At 49.4% G+C, this 24,549-nt stretch overlaps 2 protein-coding genes across 6 annotated transcripts in view; one reads left to right on the top strand and one right to left on the bottom strand.

The window, feature by feature from the left end:
- Nucleotides 1–7,907, top strand: part of BRCA1 (BRCA1 DNA repair associated) — a 79,461-nt gene extending 71,554 nt beyond the window's left edge. For all 5 annotated transcript variants that reach the window (XM_059670282.1, XM_059670280.1, XM_059670278.1 and 2 more), the window contains 5 exons: nucleotides 1,065–1,148; nucleotides 3,975–4,029; nucleotides 5,765–5,838; nucleotides 6,218–6,278; nucleotides 7,126–7,907. In XM_059670282.1, coding sequence (XP_059526265.1) covers nucleotides 1,065–1,148; nucleotides 3,975–4,029; nucleotides 5,765–5,838; nucleotides 6,218–6,278; nucleotides 7,126–7,298 — 447 coding nt within the window. In that variant the 3' untranslated portion in view covers nucleotides 7,299–7,907. The remainder of the gene's footprint in view (nucleotides 1–1,064; nucleotides 1,149–3,974; nucleotides 4,030–5,764; nucleotides 5,839–6,217; nucleotides 6,279–7,125) is intronic.
- A 12,958-nt stretch (nucleotides 7,908–20,865) lies between these two features.
- Nucleotides 20,866–24,334, bottom strand: RND2 (Rho family GTPase 2). Its single transcript, XM_059670276.1, has 5 exons — nucleotides 24,119–24,334; nucleotides 23,546–23,633; nucleotides 22,671–22,780; nucleotides 21,828–21,962; nucleotides 20,866–21,676 (listed from the first exon to the last, which is right to left on the bottom strand). Exons 1-5 carry the CDS (start codon nucleotides 24,218–24,220, stop codon nucleotides 21,422–21,424), a joined length of 690 nt encoding a protein of 229 aa, XP_059526259.1. The 5' UTR covers nucleotides 24,221–24,334; the 3' UTR covers nucleotides 20,866–21,421.
- Nucleotides 24,335–24,549: the final 215 nt, after the last annotated feature.

Here is a 24,549-nt window from a genome sequence, read left to right as displayed (position 1 = left end):
AATTTGTAATCTCTCAACAATAAAAAAAAAAATTGAGAGATATATACTAGGCATCCAGGTAGAGAAGTTAAGTAGGGACAGGGGTACAATCAGGCCTATAAAATTGAAGGCATCTCCAAATAAATGACATTTATCATTAGACTCTTCTCACTCAAGCGACTAGGAAGTATGAAGTGGTCTTGCCCCTAATACAGCGGTTCTCAACCTGTGGGTCACGACCCCTTTGGCGGTCAAACGACCCTTTCACAGGGGTCGCCTAAGACCATCCTGCATATCAGATATTTACATTACCATTCATAACAGTAGCAACATTACAGTTATGAAGTAGCAACGAAAATAATTTTATGGTTGGGTCACAACATGAGGAACTGTATTAAAGGGCCAGAAGGTTGAGAACCACTGCCCTAATAGTAGCCTGTGGTTATACTACCATGACTTTATTTTACTTTGTAATAATCTTGGCAGTGGATATGATCTTCTACAACCTGAGTTTCAGTCAGAATTGTTTCTAAGCATTCTTCCCCTAATTTATCCCAAAAGCTCTAACCTCCCCAATCCCATTACTCTCATCCTTGACCAGTCAAAATAGTGATATGTAAAACCTTCTTCTTCAGTGTATTAAATGTATATTTAACATTTTGGTTTCATTAACTAAATCTCTCAATGAAAATCTGAAAAGCCCTTAGCTGGTAATACACAATTGATTTAAGAGATCAGGAATTCTCCTGTTATCTTTATAACTGCACAGTATTAGCAGTTTAATCTAAATGCTAAGTGAATGTTTTGAGAGGAGATAGATGTTGAAAATTAAAATACATTAAGTCCCAGTGAGGTGAAAAGCCAATTGTTAATTTCTGCCCACAAAGCTTTGCTTCAGGGAATTGATTTCAGTAGCTGAGATGCTGGTCGGTTCATCCAGTCCACCAAAAAGAATGATTTGAGGGGAGTGGTCAGAACATTGCCTAGCAATACCCAATTCCTTAAATATGGCACATCTACTCTGCTTCCATTGAGGGCGGCTTCTCTTTCTCTGATCCCTGTGGTTTGCGTTTGGTTTCTTTTAGCGTGATTTTGAAGTCAGAGGAGATGTTATCAATGGAAGGAACCACCAAGGTCCAAAGCGAGCAAGAGAGTCCCAGGACAGAAAGGTAAAGCCCTCCTTCCCCGTGCTGACAAAAATCCCACCACCCCTCTGCATTCCAGGCCCCTTGGTTCATCTTTTAAGGGTGTTACATACTGCTAGGTGCTTCCATATAGGTTCTTTTTTTAGTTATAGCCCAACAAGGTAAATAAGTATTATATCCATTTAATGAATGAGGGGACTTAGAGGCTTAGAGAAGTAATTTGGTCCAATCTGGGATTCAAATCTTAGCTGATAAATGGCAGAGCTGGGATTTGAAACAGATATGAATCTAAGCCTTTGCTTTTTCCACTTTACGATAGTGTTTTTCTCTAAAGTAGCGTGGTAAGTGCTATAAAGGGGATGTACGCAGTGCTGTCTGTGGATGCATAGAAGAGAAAATGATTGATAATCAATAGCTAATATCTATATAATGTTCACTCTGTGCCAGGTCTAAATACTCAACACGTTTTAACTGATTAACAGTTTTATAGTAACCCTATTAGATATGTACAATAATTATGCCTATTTTATAGATGAGAAAATTGAGGCTCAGAGAGATGGAGTAAGTTGCTCAAGCTCACACAGCTAGTTGTGAACGCACAACTGGAAGTTGAACCCAGGCAGTCTGGCTCCAGAATATGAGCTCTTTTTTTAATTTATTGATTGATTTTAGAGAGAGAGGAAGGGAGAGAGAACCATTGATTTGTTGTTTGACTCATTTATGCATTCATTGATTGATTCTTATATATGCCCTGACCAGAAATTGAACCCGCAACTTTGGCATACTGGGACCACACTCTAACCAACTGAGCTACCTGGCCAGAGCCTGGAATCTGAGCTCTTAATGACAATATTATATTTCTTGGAAAATTATAGGTTTCACCAAGGAGAAAAATAGATGATTCTAACATCTTTGAAAACAAAGGACTAGAACACTCAGGAACACTCAGTCAGTCCCCATATCACGCTGTAGCAAATGATGTAGCCAAAAACTATGTCCTCCTCTCAGGGAGAAGTCCAGGCAAGATTTCACACCTGCCTGTCAGGCCTGAGCCAGCAGCTTTCTCAGGTCCCTGACTGAGTGCTGACGTTACCAGTCTGCCTTTCTTCCTCTTTCAAGTGTGCACTGCCAGGCATTTTGGAACATCCCCGCAAGGAGCACCTTCTGTCCATTTACAGAACTTGAGGGCAAACCAATAGAGGTGACTTTCCAAGGAAAACTGCTTTGGGAGATAATCATAAATCATCAGTCCCTGGAGCTCTGAACCCCTGGGGTCAGCCCACCCTCACCTTCTTAACCAAACAAGTAACTTCCCAGATGCCAAGAAATGCTGCTGGCCCTATGTCTGTTTCTGCTTTCACCCCAGGGGAGCTCTGTGAGCCAAACTTCTTTTTCTTCTTCTTCTTCAAATTAAAAGTAAGAAAGTTTATTTAGAAAGTTATGGAGGTAGTAGAAGTGAGCCAGCTGGACTGAGGAGGCTCAGGAAACAAGTTACAGAAGCAAAAAAAGAAGGGGGGCTTGTAGCTTAGGAGAGAGAAAGGCAAAGGAACAGGCCTGGGGGAGGGGCAAAGGGAACTGGCCTGGGGGAGGGCCAAGGAGAGAAGAGAGGTAAAGGGAAAGGCAGGGCTTGCTCCTGAGAGGGAGAACAGGCCCCAGCCGTTTGTTTTTATTCCACTGTGTGCAAAGCGGAGCTAGCACCAGATTTTTCCCTCCTTCAAAGGAAATTTCAGTGTTTGGGGTTTTTTCCTGCATACGGGGTGGCAATGATAGGAAATACCTGATCAAAGTAATGACATTCTGAAGATACAAAAATATCACCATAGTATTTTCCTATGAAAGAGAAATGTATTTGTAGAGGTGAAACTTCAAATTCCTTATCTCATCACTAGACATCCTCTTCAATGAATATCAGCCTGGATGGAAAAAATTGTAATCTTTTGTGCTTTTTACAGCAACATACGGTTCCAGCTGGCTGCCTGGGGAGAACTTTATTTTTTTTTAAATATATTTTTATTGATTTCAGAGAGGAAGGGAGAGGGAGAGAGAGAGAGAGAGAGAAATATCATTGATGAGAGAGAATCATTGATCAGCTGCCTCCTACACACCCTACACTGGGGATTGAGCCCGCAACCTAGGCATATGCCCTGACCGGGAATCACACTGTGACCTCCTGGTTCATAGGTTGGCGTTCACAGATGCTAGAGACCAGAAGAAAGTCAGGAGGATAGGAGCATGTACATATAAAATAAACGTAGACCTCTCTGCCAGTCAGGGGTATGGTTAGTTAGTACTGATGTACCACGTTTGGATAAACATCAAATATCAACTAATAGCTGAATTTCTAGCCATTAAACATGCCCCTTCCACTCTCTCTGAAAAATGTCCTCGGGCGAGGATTAACAACAAAACAAAAAAGTCTTCTGAAACCCAACAGTGTTCCGGACATTGGACTGATTGTCTCTGGAAGTAGCAGCAGAACTCGTCTGGTGGTAAAGAAAAAAAAGATGCCCAGCTGGCGTGGCTCAGTGGTTGAGTGTCGACCTATGAACCAGGAGGTCATGGTTCAATTCCCAGTCAGGGCACATGTCCAGGTTGTAGGCTCCATCCCCAGTGTGGAACGTGTGGGAGGCAGCTGGTAAATGATTCTCTCTCATCATTGAGTTTCTATCTCTCTCTTCCTCTCCATTCCTCTCTGAAATCAATAAAAATATATTTAAGGGGGGGAAAAAGAAAGGAAAAGAAAAAAGAAAGTTCTTAGAGAGTCTCTTTATGTTTTTTATAAAACCCATAACTAGTGTTTCTTGTAACTAGTGTTTCTTTCTCTATTCCTCTGTTCCTCTCTTCTCCCAGATCTTCAAGGGCCTAGAAATCTGTTGCTATGGGCCTTTTACCAACATGCCCACAGGTAAGAGACTGGGGGGACTGCAGGGTCCAGCACCAGCCTTTCCCTTACATAATTATAGGAGGGGTCTTCTTATGGGGGTTCGTCAGATTGGTGAGAGGTTAGTCTATTTCTCTATCACCTGTCAGACAAAACTGCACTTAAATGTTACCCTATGACAAAAACAAAACTTAGCCCTGAGCCCCTTCTCAAGAGCCGGAAGGCAGTGAAGAATTAACATCTGTGCTCAGATGGGGTGGAGCTGCTCGTGGTGCCCTTTGGTCTAAGAAAGAGGGAGAAATAAATTAGGGAGAGAGTTCTACTCTCCCTCAACCATCTTCATTTGATGGTGAAGATAGCACAGCAGCTGCATAAGCCCCGTGAACCTGCTCTCCCAGGCAAGCTCCGAGCAGGGGAAGACTTGATGAACATTTTCTAATTAATTGGTCACTGATGTGATGTGATGTGATGTTTTAGTGCTGTGGGGCTCAGCTCTGGAGTTGTGCGGTACCGAAGCCCTGGTGTATGTATAGATTTGGTTTGTTCTCTTTTTCTTCCTTTTTTAATCCTCAACTGAGGATATTTTTCCCATTGCTTTTCAAAGAGTGGAAGGGTGGGAGGGAGTAGGAGGAAGAGAGAGAGAGAAACATCAATGTGAGAGAGACACATCGATTAGTTGCCTCCTGCACTCCCCCCCACCCCGGGGCAGGGAGCGAACCCATGACCCTTGGTATATAGTAAAATGCTCTAACCACTGAGAAACACTGGCCAGGACTGGTTCATTCTTTTCTAAATGAAGGCTACCTACCTTTACATCTGTGCTCACCTCTGTCCCAGGATCAAGTCCTTTTGCTTCTCAGAAGATGACCTTAGCATGTGGTCAGGGGTAGATGAGTGGCAGCAAGAGAGCCTGGCAAAATAATTTTGCTTATGTCTACTTTATTGGTTATTGATTGGATTTTTATGAAATTTCAACATGCCACACATGGATTTCTCAGTGTTTTTGTACTTTGGTATAATGAAAACCAGGGCCTCTAGCAGGTATCATTTTAGAAGTGAGTCGGTTGACCTCAGTACACTCAGACAAAGAGGAGCACCTTAACCATCCCCAGAAATGGGTTGATAGAAAAGAGCACCCATAGGGGCCCAGGAGCCACCCATTGGTCAGTTCTACTAATTTTTCAGGTACAGGTACAACCTCTTCTGACTTTTATTACCTTGAGTGTGTTGATACCGGCTCAGCATGTAGCCTTTCCAAGCTGATGTGCTGAGTCTCGGTCCGGGGTGATAAGTGCTTTTTGTTTTGTTTTGTTTTAATTATCTTCCCATATCTTGACATTTACAGTAATTACCACCAAGTAAGGTGCTCTCCGTGGCCCTGATTATCAATTACCAACACAGAATTAGGCAGGGAGGAAGGGAAGACGGGTGGATGTTTTTTCATAGTATCTTACCTGCAATTTAGCAAATTAATGAAAATTAGATTTTTTTTCTTGTGTTTTATTTGAGAGACTGTTAAACCTTATCTACCAAGTGGCCTTATTGGGACTGATAACCAGAGTAAGTAGCAAATCAGTGGCAAATTAACTTAGAGTCCATGCCCCTCTGGTTTCAGGCCTGTCTGTCCCTTTGGAGTAAAGAGACAGGGACTCCCACTGGGAACCTTGCTATACGCCTTCATTCAGAGGAGTATGGGGTGGGGAGCCCAGGTTAAACATGTAGATTACTGTGGTGACTTTCCGTCTGAATGCCTATCTAGGTCAACTAGAGTGGATGGTGCAGCTTTGTGGGGCTTCTGTGGTGAAGGAGCCTTCATTATTCACCCTCGGCAAGGTAAGCATTTGGTGCCCTGTCAGAGGGGGAACACAATCTTCTCTCTGGTGATGGAGCAAGGCAGCACCCATCAGTCCCAATGAACCACCTTCCACATCCCAGCGTAGCCTGAGAGGCCTCTCTTAACCCACGCCTCCTCTGACCGCGTGTGTGTGCCAGAGACTCCACCTGTAAGGGAGGAGCGAGGACCTGAGAGCTCGAGGTATTCAATATACTGAGGGGAGGCTCTTCACCTCGAATCCCTTTTTGCCGTGTGCCCTTCCTCCTCCTCTGTGTGGTTGCCCAGGATAGTCTGCTTCATCACACCATCAAGCAATGGTGAAGTGACTGTTCCCAGTCCTGTTCTGATACCCTCAATGTTTCCTTCCTGGGGATGCAGGGCACTCACCCACTTGTGGTCATGCAGCCGGATGCCTGGACAGACGACAGTGGCTTGCGTGGTAAGTCTTACTGTAAGCCTTCATCCAGAGGAGTGTGGGGTAGAGGGCCCAGGTTAAGTGTGCAGATTACTATGGTGATTTTAGGTCTGATTGTCCTGTTTAGATCAACTGGAGTGAATGGTGCACCTGTTTGGGGCTTCAGACGGCCACAAGCATGTGCCTGTGAGATGGGTTGGGTTCACCACTGGTTACCCAGTGCTTAATTAACACAGCGCTCAGTGCATTTGGGGGGCTCATTTTTGTTGAATGAATGGCTAAAATATCCTTTTAAAACTTTTTTGTTGTTTATTTTACATTATAAAAGTAATGCATGAACTATTTCCATTGAGAGGTTAAATGTGAATGTTCATCACATGAAATAAAAATGAACACAAACAATAAAAGAATCCCAGTAATCCCGCCACTTGGAGATGATCACCATAAAATTCTTGCAGGCACGTGTGTGTGTGTATATATATATTTATATTTATATTTATATATTTTATATTTATATATGTATATATATATATATACATAAATTTTACACGAATGTGATCATGCTCATACTGTTTTGCTTTTTCACTTAAGATACTGCAAATGTTTTCCTATCACTAAATTGCAATGCTATTTAACAGATTGGGGCTCATGTTAGTAAAGTTGTTAAAGCTGTAGGCTCTCACCAGCAGTCACTCCTCAGGCTGCCAAATAAGTTCTTATGTCCTAAAACATTGCTTACAATCCACACTTTTGCTTCTTCCTGAGTAACCCTAAGAACTCATACAACCAGGTGCCCAGAGTAGATTAACTAGAATCTGGTCTGGGAAAATGTGAATTGACACTAATCTCTACTTGTGTTTTCTGTCCTCAGTGATTGGGCAGATGTGTGAGGTACCTATGGTAACCAGAGAGTGGGTGTTGGACAGCGTAGCCCTCTACCAGTGCCAGGAGCTGGACACCTACCTGATACCCCAGGGCCCCGGAGCTGCTGCTGATTCCTGCCAACCATGTGTAGAGCCTGTCTCCACAGGACCCCAAGAATAAGCTTAAGAAATGGCCTTTTCCCAGGCCCTGGGAGCTCCTCTGTGGTCCTTCCACTATCCCGGTTACTAAATGTTTTATGTACAACCTGAAAAGAACTTCTGGCTGTGTAAGGGTCCCTTAAAGATTTTCTGTTCCAAGTCTCCCTTTGAAATCTGCCATGAGCACAAAATTGTGGTAATTTTTCACCTGAAAAGAATTTTAAACGCCACCAGTTGAGCAAGATGCTGATTCATTATTTATCAGCCCCATTCCTTGTACTAGGGCTGTCGGCTTAGAGCTGGTAGCACAGAGTAGCTGGGCTCAGGAGAATAGATGGTTTCCCTGAATTTGTTTCTCTAAAGCCCTGTGTTCATAAAGGCCAAGGGCCAAACTCTTAGGGATCTGTGATAAAATTTAAAATCAGAACAGTCCTTAGGCAGCTCTCAAATGTTGGAGTGGGATATTGGGAAGGGAATTCAGAGGCAGGTAATAGTTATAAATATGAAACTTGATGATTAATTAGAGAGAGGCGTCATGCTGACCCTGTTCTCCAAAAGTCTGGGTAAGAACTATGTTCAAAGAGAGTCTTCTAATTCCCTGTTGGTAATAAATAAAATGTTTATTGTTGTAGCTCTGCTATGTAACCCATTCCTCCTGAAATATAAGATCTCTGATATGAATATTTCATGTCTGTAAAAAGACGGATCCCACCAGAAAAGGAGCTGTTGCTTTCCTTGAGGTAATTTTTTTCCTTTTGCTCCCTATTGTTGAACTGTACAGCTTCATAAATAATTTTGTTTGCTGGAGGAAGAGAAAGTGTTTTTCATAAACTCATTATCTGGGACTGTTTCTAGCTGTTGAAAGGACTATGTCTTCCTTAGCCCCGGGGGCAGTGCAGACTTGATTGTACAAAATACGTTTGTCAATGTTGTACTATTCACCTGCAAATAAAGTTGGTAGCAAACACTTCCACACGTATGACTGTCCTTTATACTCATGCCTGCAGACTTCTCAGAGCCTTTTCACTGTACTATAGTAACACCTGTAGGGAGCAGCGATAGGGTTAAGCCTCAGACTGACCTGTTGGCAAAGCCACAAACAAGTCCCAGCTTAGAGGGCACAGCCCTCTTAGCATAATTAAGCTTGACCTTTTGACTCTCCCTATCAGTGGTTCTCAACCTTGGCTGCACATTAGAATCACCTGGGAATCTTGTTAAAATCCTGATTTCTGGGCCTCGTCCTCCGGAAATTGTTTCTTTGTTACTAATGATGAGGCCCAGAAATCAGGATTTTAACAAGATTCCCAGGTGATTCTAATGTGCAGCCAAGGTTGAGAACCACTGTTCCAGAGGCTACCCACACTCCTAGGCTTATGACCCCCTACCTATATTAGATTGTGCCTACCAGGTAGTCCAGAGTGATCTCCCTATCTTATGGTCCAAAACCCTAATTATAGCTGCAGAGCCCCTTAGAGTTAGTTCTGTTTGATTAAACAGCCAGGGGCCAGAAATCTAGGAAGGACATCTTTAGAATTCTGACAACCACTCCTACTTAACGTGCTTAATCCATAGATAATAGTCCGTGTCATCATTTCTTGGTCTTTACACTGTCTTAGATTGCAATCCTCTTTGAGGCAAAGAAAGAAATCCTCACACAATTCAGTGCTACCATATTTGTGAGGGTGGGTGGGTGAGGGAAGAGTGGAGAAAATGGAAGTAACTGCCATTGTTACATTTTTATCGCATTCAGTCTTCACCACAGCTCCATGAAGTGGGTACTTGTCACCCCCTCTGAAGAATGGGAACGGAAAGATTTTGCTCAAAGTTTGCACGTTAGTAAATGACAACTCAGAGACCTGAACCCATGCCCTTTCTATCCCGTCATTCAGCTTTCCATCTGTATCAGTCCCTGACCCCAGGTCAGAAGGCATCGCTTCAAGATGCAAGGAAATCTGGGGAGAACAGTGAGAGGCTGTGAGAGGGACTGGCACTTTAGCTTCATTTATGGGTCATGGTGGGAGGCAGTAGAAGGTTCCTGTCTCCAAGAGGCAGCTCTGCCTAGGAAAGCAGCCCTAGACAAAGGGACTTGCCGATTAGATCATGGCTACTCCTATTTCCGCTCCTATCCAGCCTCCCAGTTTATGATTGCTTAACTTTCAGTTGTCAGAGCCTTCCAGTTCAGCCTCGCCTACAGCACAACCTCTCAAGGGCCCACGCCAGCTCCCTGTCTACCTGCCGGGGAGTCCTGGGTTCTCCGTGTTAGCAGTCAAGACAGGTAGGAAGCAGGTGCTGCACACCCAGTCTTTAGTCAAAAGTGTTTCATTTCCAGGGACAAGTCATGGCTTACTGGACCCTGGGAGTGAGCCAGGCCTCAGCCTGCTGCCCCATCACTGCTGGGTTAATAGGAAAAGCAGTACCTATCTAGGACAGCCTGCCTTCCCAGGAATCCTGGCTGGAAGCAGAGATGGCTCAGACACATTAAGATGTTTTCTATAATTGTCTCTGTCTCCCAACCATTGTCCACCCCATCTGCTTTTTGAGCTCTGTAACCTTTTCCTGGAAGTCAACTTCTGACCCTGCCTCAAGATGCTTGGCTGGGTCTGAGTCTTCTCTGATGAGAACGAAAATCTACTTGTTCCTTTCACCTCCGGCTTTAAGACGCCCTCCCAGTTTTCCATCCACAATCTTTAGCCCTCTCTGGGCAAAGCAGGGTGTGGGGAACTGGTTCCTGTCCTGCCTTTATCTCATTTCACAAAATGAACTTCTGCAAAGGCGTTGGAAAGGAAGAAGAGGAGGGATTATCATGCAGGCGCAGGGAGGGGCCTAGAGAGGAGCTTGGTAGATTATCTCCCTCCTAAAAAAAAATGCAGCCAGAATCACCAACAAAGTATGGGCTCAAAAACATGCAGGAGAAAAAGAAAGGAATCAGTGTTGGGGTGGTTGGAGCGGAAGGAGCCAAGACGCCCAGAATGTGTCCTGTGAAGGCTGCGAGGAGCAGATAAGGGCAGCCCCAGCGGCAGAGAGAAAGCAGGCTGAGGGGACTGCACATCTACCCGCGGAAACCAAGAGCGAAGGGGCTTGCTTGCTAGCCAGACTCCTTGGGAGCTTGCTTATCAAAGCCTGTAGCAGGGCTGAGCCAGAGGCCCCTTTACTTCAGTGATGTTTAGCTCCCTCCAACAGCCTGTAAATCTACCCATAACAAGGAGAAAATTAACTAAATGAATCCGGGCAAATAGATCATTAAGGAGAACTGAGACAGCCGGGTCCTGTGGTGAGCAGGGGTTGGGGGGTGCAAAGGGAGCTGATCCTGAAATGAGTGAATGATCAGGACAATTCAGTGATGGCGAACCTATGACACGCGTGTCAGAGGTGACACGCGAACTCATTTTTTTGGTTGATTTTTCTTTGTTAAATGGCATTTAAATATATAAAATAAATATCAAAAATATAAGTCTTTGTTTTACTATGGTTGCAAATATCAAAAAATTTCTATATGTGACACAGCCCCAGAGTTAAGTTAGGGTTTTTCAAAATGCTGACACGCCGAGCTCAAAAGGTTCGCCATCACTGATCTAAGTCATGGTTTGAGGGGATGGAGAACTGGAGAGACTTCTCCCCGCATTTATGGGGGCCAGGCTAGAAGAACTGCAGAGTCCTAGTTTCTGGGACCTAGAATGATAAAGCCGATTAATATGCAGTTTAGTGGAGTGAGTCTCAAACCATGGTCCCCTGATGGGAAAAAGGGGGTAGGTAACAAAATCCTCTAGCAACTAGATAGCTATGCAAATCCTGGTGCCTCACTCTAGACCTGTGGTTCTCAACCTTGGCTGCACATTAGAATCACCTGGGAATCTTGTTAAAATCCTGATTTCTGGGCCTCATCATTAGTAACAAAGAAACAGAATTTCCGGAGGACGAGGCCCAGAAATCAGGATTTTAACAAGATTCCCAGGTGATTCTAATGTGCAGCCAAGGTTGAGAACCACTGGCTTAGATAGTTCTTATCTACAAGGTTGCAGCAGCTGACTTCAGTTGACTCCAAAATGGCCCTTTAAACAAATACAAAGCAAAGGACAAAGGTTAAATTATATTAGCAACCTAGGAGCAGAAGGCCAGACTGCTTTAAAAGAAACAGCTAGAGGTTTAGGAGGTTTTATTAATATTTAAATTGCAGTGAAACCACAGCGGCAGCCTTTGACTACAGCACAGAAATATGCAAATACAGCTTTCTAAAGAAAGGAATCTCAGACAGCCCTCAAGGTAACAAGAACAAATAAAACCAATGATTTTGTAATTTATTTTTATTGACTGATGAAGAGCAAGGCACAGACAACCTGCCTGGTGAGAGTCAGCTGCCCGTGGGCTCTCTGAGAGAAGAGACAGGTGGGCCTACAGCAGCGGTTCTCAACCTGTGGGTCGTGACCCCTTTGGCGGTCGAACGACCCTTTCACAGGGGTCGCCTAAGGTCATCCTGCATATCAGATATTTACATGACAATTCCTAACAGTAGCAACATTACAATTATGAAGTAGCAACGAAAATAATTTTATGGTTGGGTCACAACATGAGGAACTGTATTTAAAGGGCCAGAAGGTTGAGAACCACTGACTAGAGGGAGTAAGGCAGGCTGGGCTGTAGACGGGTGACAGGAGAGACCCAAATTGGACAAAACAGGAGGCAGATGGGAGAAGACGACTCAATTAAAAAGGAAGGAAAATGGAAACCCAGCCCTGAGTTCTGAGGACCGTCTGATCTTGCCGGCTCTCAGGAAAACAATAATAATAATCACTAATGACTGTCATTTGCCACCCTCGTACTAAGTGCCATGCATTATTCCCAACATACAAAGGAGGAAAATGATGCCTTCAGAGGTCAAGCAACTTGCCCAAGATCACACAGTAAAAGGAGGTAGTAGAGCCTTGATTCAAAGGATTTGTGTAAAGTGAAATTGTACTGGGAACCAGCTGTAGCAGGTGGTGAAGGTGAGTAACATTATGAGGCCAGTGATTGAGGGGAGAACCTGTGCCCACTTCGGGGGTAGCTTGTGTGTGTGTATGTGTGCATACTAGGGCTGTGGAAGGGAGAAAAAAAATCCATTTCTGGCCTTCAAATTGCTTGCTATTCCAGGGGTGAGGTAAGAAAGCTACAGAAAGCCTTTGCAGGATTGTGCCTTCTGGTTCAGAAGCCCTTTGTGGGATGTGTGGAGGGGTGAGGCTCTGCCTGCTATGGGGGAACCTCTGGGTAGAACATCTTCCGCTGGCCCTTGGAACCCATGAAGGATTTGACAGGTGAACAGGAAGCCAGGAGATTTCAGAAGGCCCAGGTAAGAACCCCGCTGCCAGAATTGGGAGAAGGAACACCTGATCCAGAAAGAGAAGAGATAGAAGAGTCTTCTAAGGATACATTCTCTGAGCCACTCACCCAATCTCCCCAGACTTTGTGTCCCAAGCCCAAACCCAGCCTCTCCATGGTTCGCCTGCTGCTCCCTTCCAGGCACCCTGACCAACAAATATGGGGACCCACAGATTTTGCTCACCTCTATTCTATACTGAGCCAGTTCTGTTCTGCCATCTCCACAGGCCCACATCCTGCCCTCCCCCACCTTCTCAATAGAGCAGTGGTTCTCAACCTTGGCTGCACTTTAAAATCACCTGGGAATCTTGTTAAAATCCTGATATCTGAGCCTCACCCTCCAGAAATTCTGTTTCTTTGTTACTAATGATGAGGCCCAGAAATCAGAATTTTAACAAGATTCCCAGGTGATTCTAATGTGCAGCCAAGGTTGAGAACCACTGTGATAGAGTCTTCCCAGGTCTTCTAGGCCAGAATCCCCCTCACTGAGAACACTCAGAATTTTTGCTTTGTTTATACTTTCTCTCTTCAGTAGGTTATTTCTTTATTTGACTAGAACAGTGGTTCTCAACCTTCTGGCCCTTTAAAACAGTTCCTCATTTTGTGACCCCCAACCATAAAATTATTTTCGTTGCTACTTCATAAATGTAATTTTGCTACTATTATGAATCGTAATGTAAATATCTGATATGCAGGATGGCCTTAGGTGACCCCTGTGAAAGGGTCGTTCGACCACCAAAGGGGTTGCGACCCACAGGCTGAGAACCCCTGGACTAGAAGGTCCTTATGAGCAAGATTAATATCACTTTATCTTTTGATGTTGTTAATCCTCACCTGAGGATATTTTTTCCATTGATATTTTTAGAGAGAATGGAAGGGGGGAGTGGGAGATAAAGAGGAGAGAAAGAGAGATTGGTTGCCTCCTGCAGCATCCCGACCGGGCCAGGGATTGAACCTGCAACCCAGGTATGAGCCCTTGGCTGGGAATCAAACTCGAAACCCTCCAGTGCGCAGGCTGATGCTCTAACCACTGAGCAACGCAGGCCAGGGCAATATCACTTCATCTTTGCTGTAATCCAGCTGTGTGCCTGGCAGATTCCTTGTTAGGTACCCAATGCGTATTTGGTAAATGAGTAAATTCAAGGATGAATGAATGGTCTCACTGAGTGAATGGTTTATCCAACTATTGGCCCCACCCTCAAGAACTTTGGTCCCTGGTAACCTATCCACATTCTGCCACTGGGAGTACTAATGCCCTTTCATCTCCCCCACTCGTTTTTCTAGGACCCCAATTTACTCCAAACACAATATGAGGGATCTAAATGTCCAGAATTTACTTTTCCTCTTCTCACCCCACACCTACGGATTTCCTCCCGGATTCTCTTTTGCCTACATGAAGCCCACCCCTTTGTGATTAATCAAAACAACACCCCGACTGAGACCATCCGTTTCCCCTACCCATGTGTCCTCCACCCAGGCCACCTCCAGGCTGGTTACTCAAGACAGGTACACTGCTGCCGCCATCACTACAGAACAATTATGTTCATGATCATCTCTTTGCAAGTTCAAAGCACTGGCACAACCATTATCTCTCTCTCCTCACTTGTTCCCTGGGAGATGGCTACAGTCAAGATGGTTATCCCCGCTTTATGGGGGACGAAACGAAGGGCCAGGGCCTTGCCAAAGGTCACCCAGTGAATTGGTGGCAGACCTGGAGCTAACCAGCCGAGGAGTCCCTATTCATTAGGCCACAGATGGAAACACCCTCATTATTTTGTCTGGACTGTGTTTTGTCTGGGAGGGAAGGGAGTGTGGACTCCAGTGGAGCAGGAGCCGGGGCTGGAGAAGATAAAAGAAAGTGTGTGACCCTGTAAAGTGTTCTCTCTGCAATGCTGCAGCAGTTGGCACTGGTTAATTCCCGAAGAGTTTTTTAAAAACGTTACCACATGTCCTAGATTAGAGAAGGGGGGGAAAGGTGGATCTGCAGGTGATAGACACACAGGTAGGCAGATGTTCGCCATCTTCTTTTGACGACAACACAGAACCAAATGGTATTGTAGATTAACAAGAGAAACTAAAACTACAACTTACATGGGTCTTCCCAGCTGTTTGGACTCTGGAATAAACTGCTGCCAAGTAGGTAGACAATCTTCCCTGGTAAGACCTGTCCCTGGGGCCGGGTGAGGGAAGGGCTCTCCTGGAGGCCCGGGGCTTTGAGGGCTGTTTGGGGGCCCTCCACAGCTGCCAAAGTGCGACCATCCCCAAGCCCACCGAGGCTCTGAAAGTCATGGCAAGCAAGATCTGGTTTCTAACCCAATGCCAGAGAAATAATAGTAATTTTTAAATCTCCATAGGAATCCAAGAGGCCATTTTCTAAAGACATGGTCCCAGGGCTGTACTGGAGAAGGCAGTGATGGTCTTTTCCCCTTCCCACCGGAGCCCTAGCCTTCTCCCCTGGCTGCCGATCTACTCCAAGCACAATATGAGGAAGCCAGGATAATCACTGAGCTTCCATCCTAAAGTTCAGGGCCTGTCCCCTTCACCCCACCCTACCAGCTCTGGACTTTTCTCAGCTGTTATCCAACACCAGCCTCCATTATTCCTTGACCCCTTGGCTGAGGCCTCAGCAGCTGCCAGGAGGCTACGGGCTGCCTAGATGGGCAGAGGGCAGGACACCCCAGAGAGGTAGGTGCTGTTGTTACACCACCCTGTGAACGCATGAAATGTCACAGAATTGTACACCTTAAAGTGGCTAATCGTATGTTCTGTGAATTTCACCTCAACTGAAAACAACTGAGCTGCCCTGAGACGGGGGAGAAGCTGGGCCTCTCAAGGCTGGGAGGGTTCACTCCTTGCAGGGAGTGGCAATGAGTGACAATGGGAAGGGCCTCCCCGTCTCCCTCCAGGACCAGATGGGAACTGGGCTGGGCAGAAAAGCCCAACTGGGGCAGCGCTGGGGTCTGGGCAGAAGAGAGTTATTCAGTGAAAGCGAGGAGGCTGCAGCCGCCGCTCATTTGCATCATAAGTGATTGGTTTTCCCTGCTCGTCCCTCATTAGGACACAATGGACAGTTGTTTGCTGGCGCAGCAGATCCATTTACCAGGGGGAAGAAGAGACAGCGCAGGAGTGATGGGCCGTGGCGGGGAGGTGGCAAGCCCACCTTCCCTCCCCTGTGCTCCCCAGGCCACTGGGGCTCTCACACAATGAGAAGGGACCTCAGAGAGCAAACCGACCCCATGCTTTTACAGACGAGGAGGCTAAGATGCTAAAAGGGGGTGAGACTTGCTGAGGTCCAACGGCGCGTTCCTGGCTCACCTGGGCCTCCTCGAGTCTACAGTCTACTCGTTCCGGGCTGCATTCCACTTGGCTGCAATACCTCCCCCCTGTCCAGCTGGCTCGGGGTTCTTTCTCTCTGTGGTTTCTTTCCTTCCACTCCAGGCCTTGGTTTCTACCAGTTTTCTCTCCTGTGGCCATCGAATCGCTTCTTTCTCTGTTCCTGCCCCTCTAGCATTTCCTCCGTTTCCAGGAAGCCAGGGTAACTACTGAACTTCTAACGAACCTCTGCCCTAGCCAGGGTGGGTCTGGCAGGAGGGGCAGCCATTTTGAAACGGTGTTGGTGTGTTTGGGGGGATAGGCGGGGAGAGGACAAGCACGTGTTGTGACCCACTCTAAACGAAGCGCTAGGTCAGACATGTGACACTGTCTCATTTCGTCCTTCCCATCTGCAAGGTAGGTAGGTGTTCTCAGAGACAAGGACAGTGAGAGGCTCCGAGAGGTTGGGTAACTTGCACTAGAGCACCCTGTTGGCAAGTGGTAGCTGTCTGACTCCAAAACCTCTGTTTTCCACCTCACACCCTGGCACAGGAGAGGAAGCAGGGTAAGAGGCCTGCAGGTGCCAGGCTCAGGGGAGGCACAACCTCTCTGAAGGAGGCCACTGCTTTGTTGCTCGCCCCCTAAGTAGTGCCTGCGTCCCGTCCCCCCCCCCCATCCCCACCCTCTTTACCCTCTGGTTCCCACCTTCCTCTGGGCCCCTTCTGCAGAGTGGGGAAATCTCACAAATGCAAGCTTATGCCCCTGGGGGGCTGGGGAGATGGCAATCTAGTGGGAGAAACCTGACAAACCCAGACCTCGAGGTCTCCCTCCTGCTGACACCCCCTCCCAGTTCCCTGTCTGCCCCTCCCCTCTGTGGGTCAAGCTTGCCAGCATCTGCGTCTGCCTCATTGTGCTCTGGGGGAAAGGGAGAGCCGGGGGTGAGTGGGTGTCTATGTACATGAACATAAGGCCTCCGGGTTCATTCTGACACTGAATGAAAAACTCACCAATTATTCGTCCAATCTCATTAATATGCAGACAGACATCTGTTATTTAGGAGTCAACAGCAGAGGCATTTTCTTGGGGGGAGGAGCACTTATGTTCATGTCCCTCTTGTCTCTCTGGCTCCTGGGAGGTAGCTGCTTGGGAATCACCCCACCGCCTGGACCTGGAGCCTCCCCCTCTCGGACCCTCACCCCCAACCTTCAGGAGAAGGAGTAGGGGATTGACTAGAGAGATGGAGAGAGACCTGGGAACCCAGCAGGGGGAAGGCGGGAGAGGGGTTGCAGTGTGTGGAAGAAAATCCTTTGTTAGGAGAGAGGCAGGGGGGACGCCACACAAGAGCTGAACCCCTTTCCTGGGGAAGAGAGTGTGGAGTCCGTGGAGAGAGCTGTGCCAGGATTGCTGGTGTCCACTGGCAACCTCAGCCATGACCTCTTCCTCCTACCTCCCTCAGCCTTCAGGACCAATCTGAGTGTATCTGGGGTGGGGTCACCATGGTAACCTGGAGTCCTCACCCAGACACTTCAGAATAGGTAATGGGGAGCGTTTAGAAAAATGAAGACCAAAAGACCTCAGCCTTCAGAGTCACTGTAGGTCTCTCTAGTCCAGCGGTTCTCAACCTGTGGGTCGCGACCCCTTTGGGGTGGGACGACCTTTTCACAGGGGTCGCCTAAGACCATCGGAAAACACATATATAATTACATATTGTTTTGTGATTAATCACTATGCTTTAATTATGTTCAATCTGTAACAATGAAATTGGGGGTCACAACATGAGGAACTGTATTAAAGGGTCGCGGCATTAGGAAGGTTGGGAACCCCTGCTCTAGTCCTTGGGATACGTGTGAGAGCAAGACACAGCCACCTCCCCTTCCTCTAGCCTTTGAATCCCTAGCACAGGAAACCCCTTCTAAGAAGCCATTCTCGATTCCCTGAGGCCCAGCTCAGAAGCACTGGGCGACTACGTTGTAAAGAATAAAGGTTGAGCCCTAACCGGTTTGGCTCAGTGGATAGAGCATCGGCCTGCGGACTGAAGGGTGCCGGGTTCTATTCTAGTCAAGGGCATGTACCTTGGTTGCAGGCTCCTCCCCAGCCTGGGCCCTGGCCGGGGCCTGTGCAGACAGCAACCAATCGATGTATTTCTCTCACATCGATATTTCTCTCTGTCTCTCCCTCTCTCTTCCACTCTCTGCAAAAATCAATGGAAAAATATCTTCGGGTGAGGATTAACAAAAATAAAAATAAATAAAGAAGAAGAAGAATAAAGGTCGACATAGCTCAGCCTTCTTTAAAGGGTCAAACAGCTTTTCTACATCCTTTCTCTGAATCTTCCTCAACAACACGGGGTAGATGTGGTGACCAGCTCCCCTTCTCCAGGTGTGAAAACTGAGGTTCAGACAGGTGCAGGGCCTTACCAAAGGCTCCCTAGGGAGGAAGGGGAAGAGCTGGGACCCAGGCCCTTGAACCTCTGCCTCCAATCTTAAGCTCTTTACATGACTGTCCCTGCTGGGAGGGCTGCAGTCACAAGGAGATGACCCTCTGTCAGGTGAAGCATTTCAGGGGTTAGACCAAGCCCCTGCCCCTGCCCCTGCCCTTCCTTTCCCCTCCTCCCTCCTGGCAGGCTGATTGCTGAGGTTAAGAAACACTGGAAGCATCACAGTGATTAGTGGTTTATTTCATTAAATGATTAACGATGCTACATTGTTTCCCAAAGGGGTGTCTAATTTGTGGGGGAAACAGCTGCAGAGATGGAAGCTGAGTCTGACTCCTGCAACTGGGATGGGAGGTGGGGGTGGGGGTTAGGTTCCCTCCCTCCAGCCTGCAGGGGCCTTTGAGGATCAACAACAGCCCCATTCCCTCCCCCCCAACGTATTGGGCTCCTTAGTCCAGAGGTGCAGCCCCTCCCCGGAAATAAAACGTCTGCCAACCCAGACCTGCAGAGGGGACCAAAATCTGTTGCCAGTGGCATTGGAAATGCATTAAACTTTGGGGGCTCCTCCAGCTGATTTATTTTCCTAATTATGTTTGCTTTAGGCGGATATTGAAATGCGTGTGCACTCCCCAAGCGCCAGCGTGGCAGGAGCGGGAGGTTGGGAGAAGAGAGGGACACAAATACTGCACTTTGGCAGCCACAGGCTTGAGCCTGCTTGGTACCAAAGTCCAAAGTGAAAAGGGAAGCCGCAAGGCCCCAAATCCTAAATTGATGGTATGGCGGTTCCCTGTGGGGGAAGAGTCAGTCCTCTGGGACCAGGCTGAGAGATGAGCCTTTCCCAGAACCCTTAACCCAGGTCTCAGGGTCCTTGAGGAGGGTGTCAGAGTCAGCCTCTAACCAGGTCACGGTTTCAGAGGGTGGGGTATCCTATGCCCTTAAGCTGTCCCAGAATCCTGAAGGAGATTGGCCGAGATGGGCTAGGACAGGGTCCTTAGGAGAGGGAGGGAAAGAGGTGTCTGATTGGCTGAGATGGGCCAGGACAGGGTCCTTAGGAGAGGGAGGGAAAGAGGTGTCTGATGAGCCAGGAGTGGGTGGGGATTTCTTTTCCACTCAAGGCTGGGCCCTGGCATAGGGAAAGGAGAAGCTATTTTAAATGATCCATCTCAGAGCCAAACCCCCAGCCCCCATCACCGCATCCAAATGACCCATCTACCCCCAAACCCAAATCTGGTCACTTCATTCTGTGCTTGAGGTCCCTAGTGCCTCCTCACATCCTCAGAAGGAAGTCCTGGTTCCCTTGTGGACCCTGAAGTGGCCTTAATGTACCTTCCCAGCCTGTCTTCTGCCCTTCCCGCCATGGCAGCCCCGACCGTGCCATGTTGTTCTCATCGCCATACGCCTGCACTTGCTCTACCCTCTGTCCAGAGCGCTTCTCCTACCCCTTTCCTGCCTGGAAAACTCCCCTCCAACCCTCAGGACCTGGCTCAGGGGACTGGCTCCCGAGGCGTAAGGAGCTCCCACAGCCAAGGCACTGTCACACCTGGGGTCCCTCTTTTTCCTGATGGGCTGGTCCCCAGAGCAGAGAGGCTGGTCCCTTCGGTCTCCCAAGCCTGTGCCTGGCACACAGTTGGTGCTCAGTACATATTTGCTGAATGAATGCGGGAGGGATGGGCTGTGATTCGGGGGTGGGGGGTCCAGATGGGAGGGTAAGGTCTGTGTTCTCCCCCTGAGTGTGTCTGGAAGAACTGTCTGGGGCTGGGGGAGGGGAGGGCCAGGGATGGTTCCTGGGGGAGAATGTCACCGAAAAGAGGCCAGTGGGACCAGAGCCAGGGAGGGAATACAGGACAATGTGAAACCAGACTCCCGAGAAAACAGACCAGCACTGTCTTTCCTGACAACAAGTGCTGCAGCCAGCCCCTCCACCAGCTTTCCTTCAATAGGGGGTTGGGAGGGGGTGACCCTAAACTCAGCTGAGGCTCCCCCCAAAATCATCCAAAGCTCGGGATGGAAAGAGGGCGAGAACCCCTGCCCGCCTCCGAGGAGACTCCAGAATCAAACCTCTGTCCCCTTGGGAAACGTCCCCCTGTCCAGGGTCAGCTTCTGCGAGGCGGGGGCTTTTGGTGCTCTCCCTACCCCCACCACCCCTAGGGCACCAGCGGATTCCAAGGTGGGGGTGTATGCAGATGGTGAGCAAAGGGCCTGGACCACTTCAGCTGGACCCCTCCCACTCGAGCAGGGGGCCCCAGCGGGGTTGAGTAATGAATTGCACATCAGTCCACTTTAAAACCCCCTAATGGCTTCAGGATTGTTTGGCTCATTAACTGAGATGGATATTCCCAAGATACCTCACTTCCCCACCTCTGGCTCCTAAAAGGACACTGCCCATCCAGCCATGACTTCCTCTGCTTCTTCCTGAAGTCTGACTTTCCCTCCTGCCACTGGAGATTGGTAGACTGGTATTTAGAGAGCCACAAAACTAAAGCCACAGCCGTTTTCCATGGACATGGGCTTTATTTGGGGACGGTTGGGGAAGCGAGGGAGGAGCTACGACGGGTGGGTATAGGGGGGAAGGGCTTCTTAACTTGCTTTTTAATTTAGTGCATGTTGCCTGGAGGTTAGGGTGAGTGAGCACAGCTGTAGAAGTGAGAGGAGAGGAAAAGGGAAGTTCATGGAATGGACACTTTCCTTAGGGAAGGAAGCCAGGACCAGGATATGGGGCCTGGGGGCAGGGAGGGAAGGCACTCTTCATATACTGAGACCCATCAAGGTCACCGCTGGACGCCAGCTTCCCTAAACCCCCTGCCCCATCCCCACTCCCGAGCCAGATGCCTGCTCTGCTAGCTCCCGCAGCTTCCTATGGAGAGGAGGGGGGTGAGAGTGTGGGGAATGATGGTGCCCTCTGCCTCCAGGTCCCTTGCCCAGGAGAATTGCTCACTCCACCTGCCCTGAAGTTCCAGCCAGTCAGGGGGTCAGGAAGCCAGGGTGCAGGCAGGGGAACAATTGTGCCCTTCACCACCCCTCCTGATGCTCTGCCCCTCCCCGGCTCCTCACATGAGGTTGCAACTCTTGGCTCGATCCTTGTGTATCTCGCCTTCGTTCCCATTCCCCCGGTCGGGCCTTCCTGCCAGCTGAGTGGATCGCTGCAGTCCCCGGCGTGAGTCAGTCCGGCGCAACTGCCTATGGCCACGGCCGAGGGAGGCCACTGTGGCCACGTGGAAGACATCCCTGACGCTGCGCTCAGAGGACCGGGAGGAGCACTCCACGTAGGACACGGCCCCCACCTGCTTGGCCAGCACAGTGCCCTGCAAGGAGGAGTGCATGAAGGAAGTTATGCATTTCAGCAAGGGGCAGGGAGGCAGGGGGCTGGGGGAGGGGAGGAGGTCGAGGGATCAGGCCGGAGGTTAGAGGCCAGGACAAGGGATGAACAAAATAGGGTGTTTTCAAGAGTCCCACCTGCTCATGCGTAACAGGGATCAGCCTCTGCTTGGACAGCTCCCTCAGTGTGGCCAGGTCGGTCCGCATGTCCAGTTTACAGCCAACCAGCACAACCTTGGCATTGGGGCAAAACTCCTGAGTCTCCCCTTGCCACTATTTGGGGAGAGAAAATAGAGTTGTGGATGGGGTAGAAGAAGGCACGTGGGAACCGTGCTCCATTCCAGGAGGCCCCCCCCCCACCCCTTTATCACAGCATCAGAAACCGACACCCCTCTGGACACTCCTGTGTGAACAAGGAGGTGGGAATGGTGGGCTTGGGCTGAAAGCAGGGATGGGGTGTGGGAGAAGGGGAGGGAGGAGAGAGCTGAGGTGGGGCTGTCGGGTCTGTGCCCTGCCAGCCTGGAGCCTCCCCATTCTGACCCCCTATCCTAAGTCTGTGTCTGGGAACAGACCAATCCCGCCCTCCCCTCCCCTCCCCCACCTGGGAACTAGGGCTGCCTTAGCTGACTTCTGGCCTTTCACCATAGGCTTTTCTCATGGAAATAGGGGCCTGGAGAGGAGACCACAGCGCTTTCCTGAGCTCCGAGAGAAGCATTCCCATCCAGTCCATCTGGGGTTCCCACGCCCAAGGAGACGGGGAGGGTGGCTACGGAATCTCTTGAGTACCTCTCCCTGCTCTCCCCCAGCACCCCCAGATGTCCTGCCCAGCTCTGAGGATTGATTTCTAGGAAAGGAGTGGGGGGGGGGGGGGGCGGGGGAGGATGAGAGCTTCACACACTCTCCAGCTGATGGCTCATGTTGTCTCAGAACCGTGGTTTCTGGTCCCCCTCAGTCTAACTTCCCGCTTCCCCAGGCTCCCACCTTCTTGAGGACACTGTCCAGTGTTTCTGGTCGGCTGATGTCAAAGCAGATGAGCACAGCATCCGAATCAGGATAGGCGAGGGGCCGGACATTATCATAGTAAGAGGAACCTGAGGGAAGACAGAGGGGCGAGGGCAGACAAGGGTCCTGAGTGGGTGGAAGGCCTGGAAGGGAATGGGAGACCTGATGCTAGGATCGGGGACAGGAAAGAGCAGTTATTAATAGCCATCCAGGAGCCTGGGTTTCTCCGAGGCGGGGACAGGCAGAGGGGAGGTTAGATGGCAGAAAACAGCTCTCCACTTCCCCAGGGGTTTCTCTAAAAGTAAGCATCCTTAATCTTTTCAGAGTCTGAGAAGCTCACGAAATCTCTCCACATTCTCACAAAATTTCGCGTGTGCTTTCTGGGCTCTGACAGACATCTTCTAATGACCTCCAGGGGACCAGAGTAAAAATAAAACCCTCCTCCTTTTTGGGGAAGGGAGAGAGCTCTCCCTTCCTCTTGGGACTTGATCTCAGATTTCCATAGCTCGGTCTAGAGAAGTCGTTCCCATACCCAAAGAAATTCTAAATGTCTTTCCTAAATCCAGTACAATCTCCTAAAAAAACATGTTCCCAAATAACAAACATTGCTTCTCAACTTTCCCAGAGAGGCAGAAGCCAGCGGAGGGGATTGGATACCGGTCTTTTCTCCTTCAGGGCATGGTTTCTATGTATGTCTGCAAGCTCTGCCTCAGTTTCTCTGGCTTTAAGCAGAAGGTTGATTTTCCTTCCTCCTAGAATTAGGTGGATGGGCTGAGCTGAAGCCTAAGGTCTAGCCGAGGGAGGGGTCCGGATGGGGGCCTTGGAAGTCAGGGTGACCCCAGGGAGTTGGCTACCTGAAGTGTCCCACATGTTGAGCTCAATGCGGCGCTTGTCTATCTCAAAGCTGGCGGTGTAGTTCTCAAACACGGTGGGGACATAACTCTGCAGACACGGATGGGTCAAGATGTGATCCTCCAGTCCTCACTCCAGACAAATGCCCTCCTTACTCCCACACCCTGTCCAGCCCAGCCCCTGGACACAAGTTGGTTTGGTGTGGGGCAAAGGGGAGATCCTGAGAGCGGCTGCCTCAGGGAATCTCTGCTAGGCGTCCAGACCCCCTCCCAGCCCTTGCAGCCCCCAGTTCGTCCCCTCTCCGACGCCCAGGACCCCCGCCATCCCCTAGCACCCCTCCCGAGATCCTTTGCTTCCCCCCAACCCCAATCATCTCACCCTGATCCCCAGTTCCTCCCACCCCAATCCTCTGCAGTCCTTCCAGAGCTCCCAACAACCGCCCCCCCCCCCTTCCCGTCCTCCATGCCTCTCTCTCGTCCCTGGTAACCCCAGTACCCATTTCTGCCCGTCCCTCGGGCTCCAGTCACCCACCCCCACGACCTCAGCTCCCCCCTCCCAAGACACCGGCCCCTCACCCCGGGGTAGGCGTCCTTGGCGAACACCTGCAGCAGCGCCGTCTTGCCGCACTCCGCGTCCCCCACCACCACGATCTTGCAGCGGCCGCTCTGCCCCTCCATGGTCCCGGCTACACGCCGGCCCCCCGCGGAGCCCCCCTCCCGGGCCCCGCCGCCGCCTCCCCCGCCGCCGCAGCTGCAGCCGCTCGGGCCGCCGACACCGGCATCTCGCGGGCCCGCGCCGAGCCCCCACCCGGGGCCGCGGCCCCCCCTCTGCCCCGCCCCCAGCCCGGCGGCCGCGCCCCCGGCCCCGCCTCCTGCCTCCCGCCCGCGCAGCCGGGAGGCGGGGCCCCGGGGAGCTAGGCGGGACCCCAGGAAACCTGGCGAGAGAGCTGAGTTCTAGCGCGCTGTGTGGGGCGGGCCGATCCGGGCTTTTTGGCTGATTTGACTTT

This window comes from Myotis daubentonii, chromosome 16 (genome assembly GCF_963259705.1).
Source record: "Myotis daubentonii chromosome 16, mMyoDau2.1, whole genome shotgun sequence".
Lineage (NCBI taxonomy): Eukaryota > Metazoa > Chordata > Mammalia > Chiroptera > Vespertilionidae > Myotis > Myotis daubentonii.
Note: the sequence above shows the minus strand (reverse complement) of the source record. Positions and strands in the feature narration are given on the sequence as shown.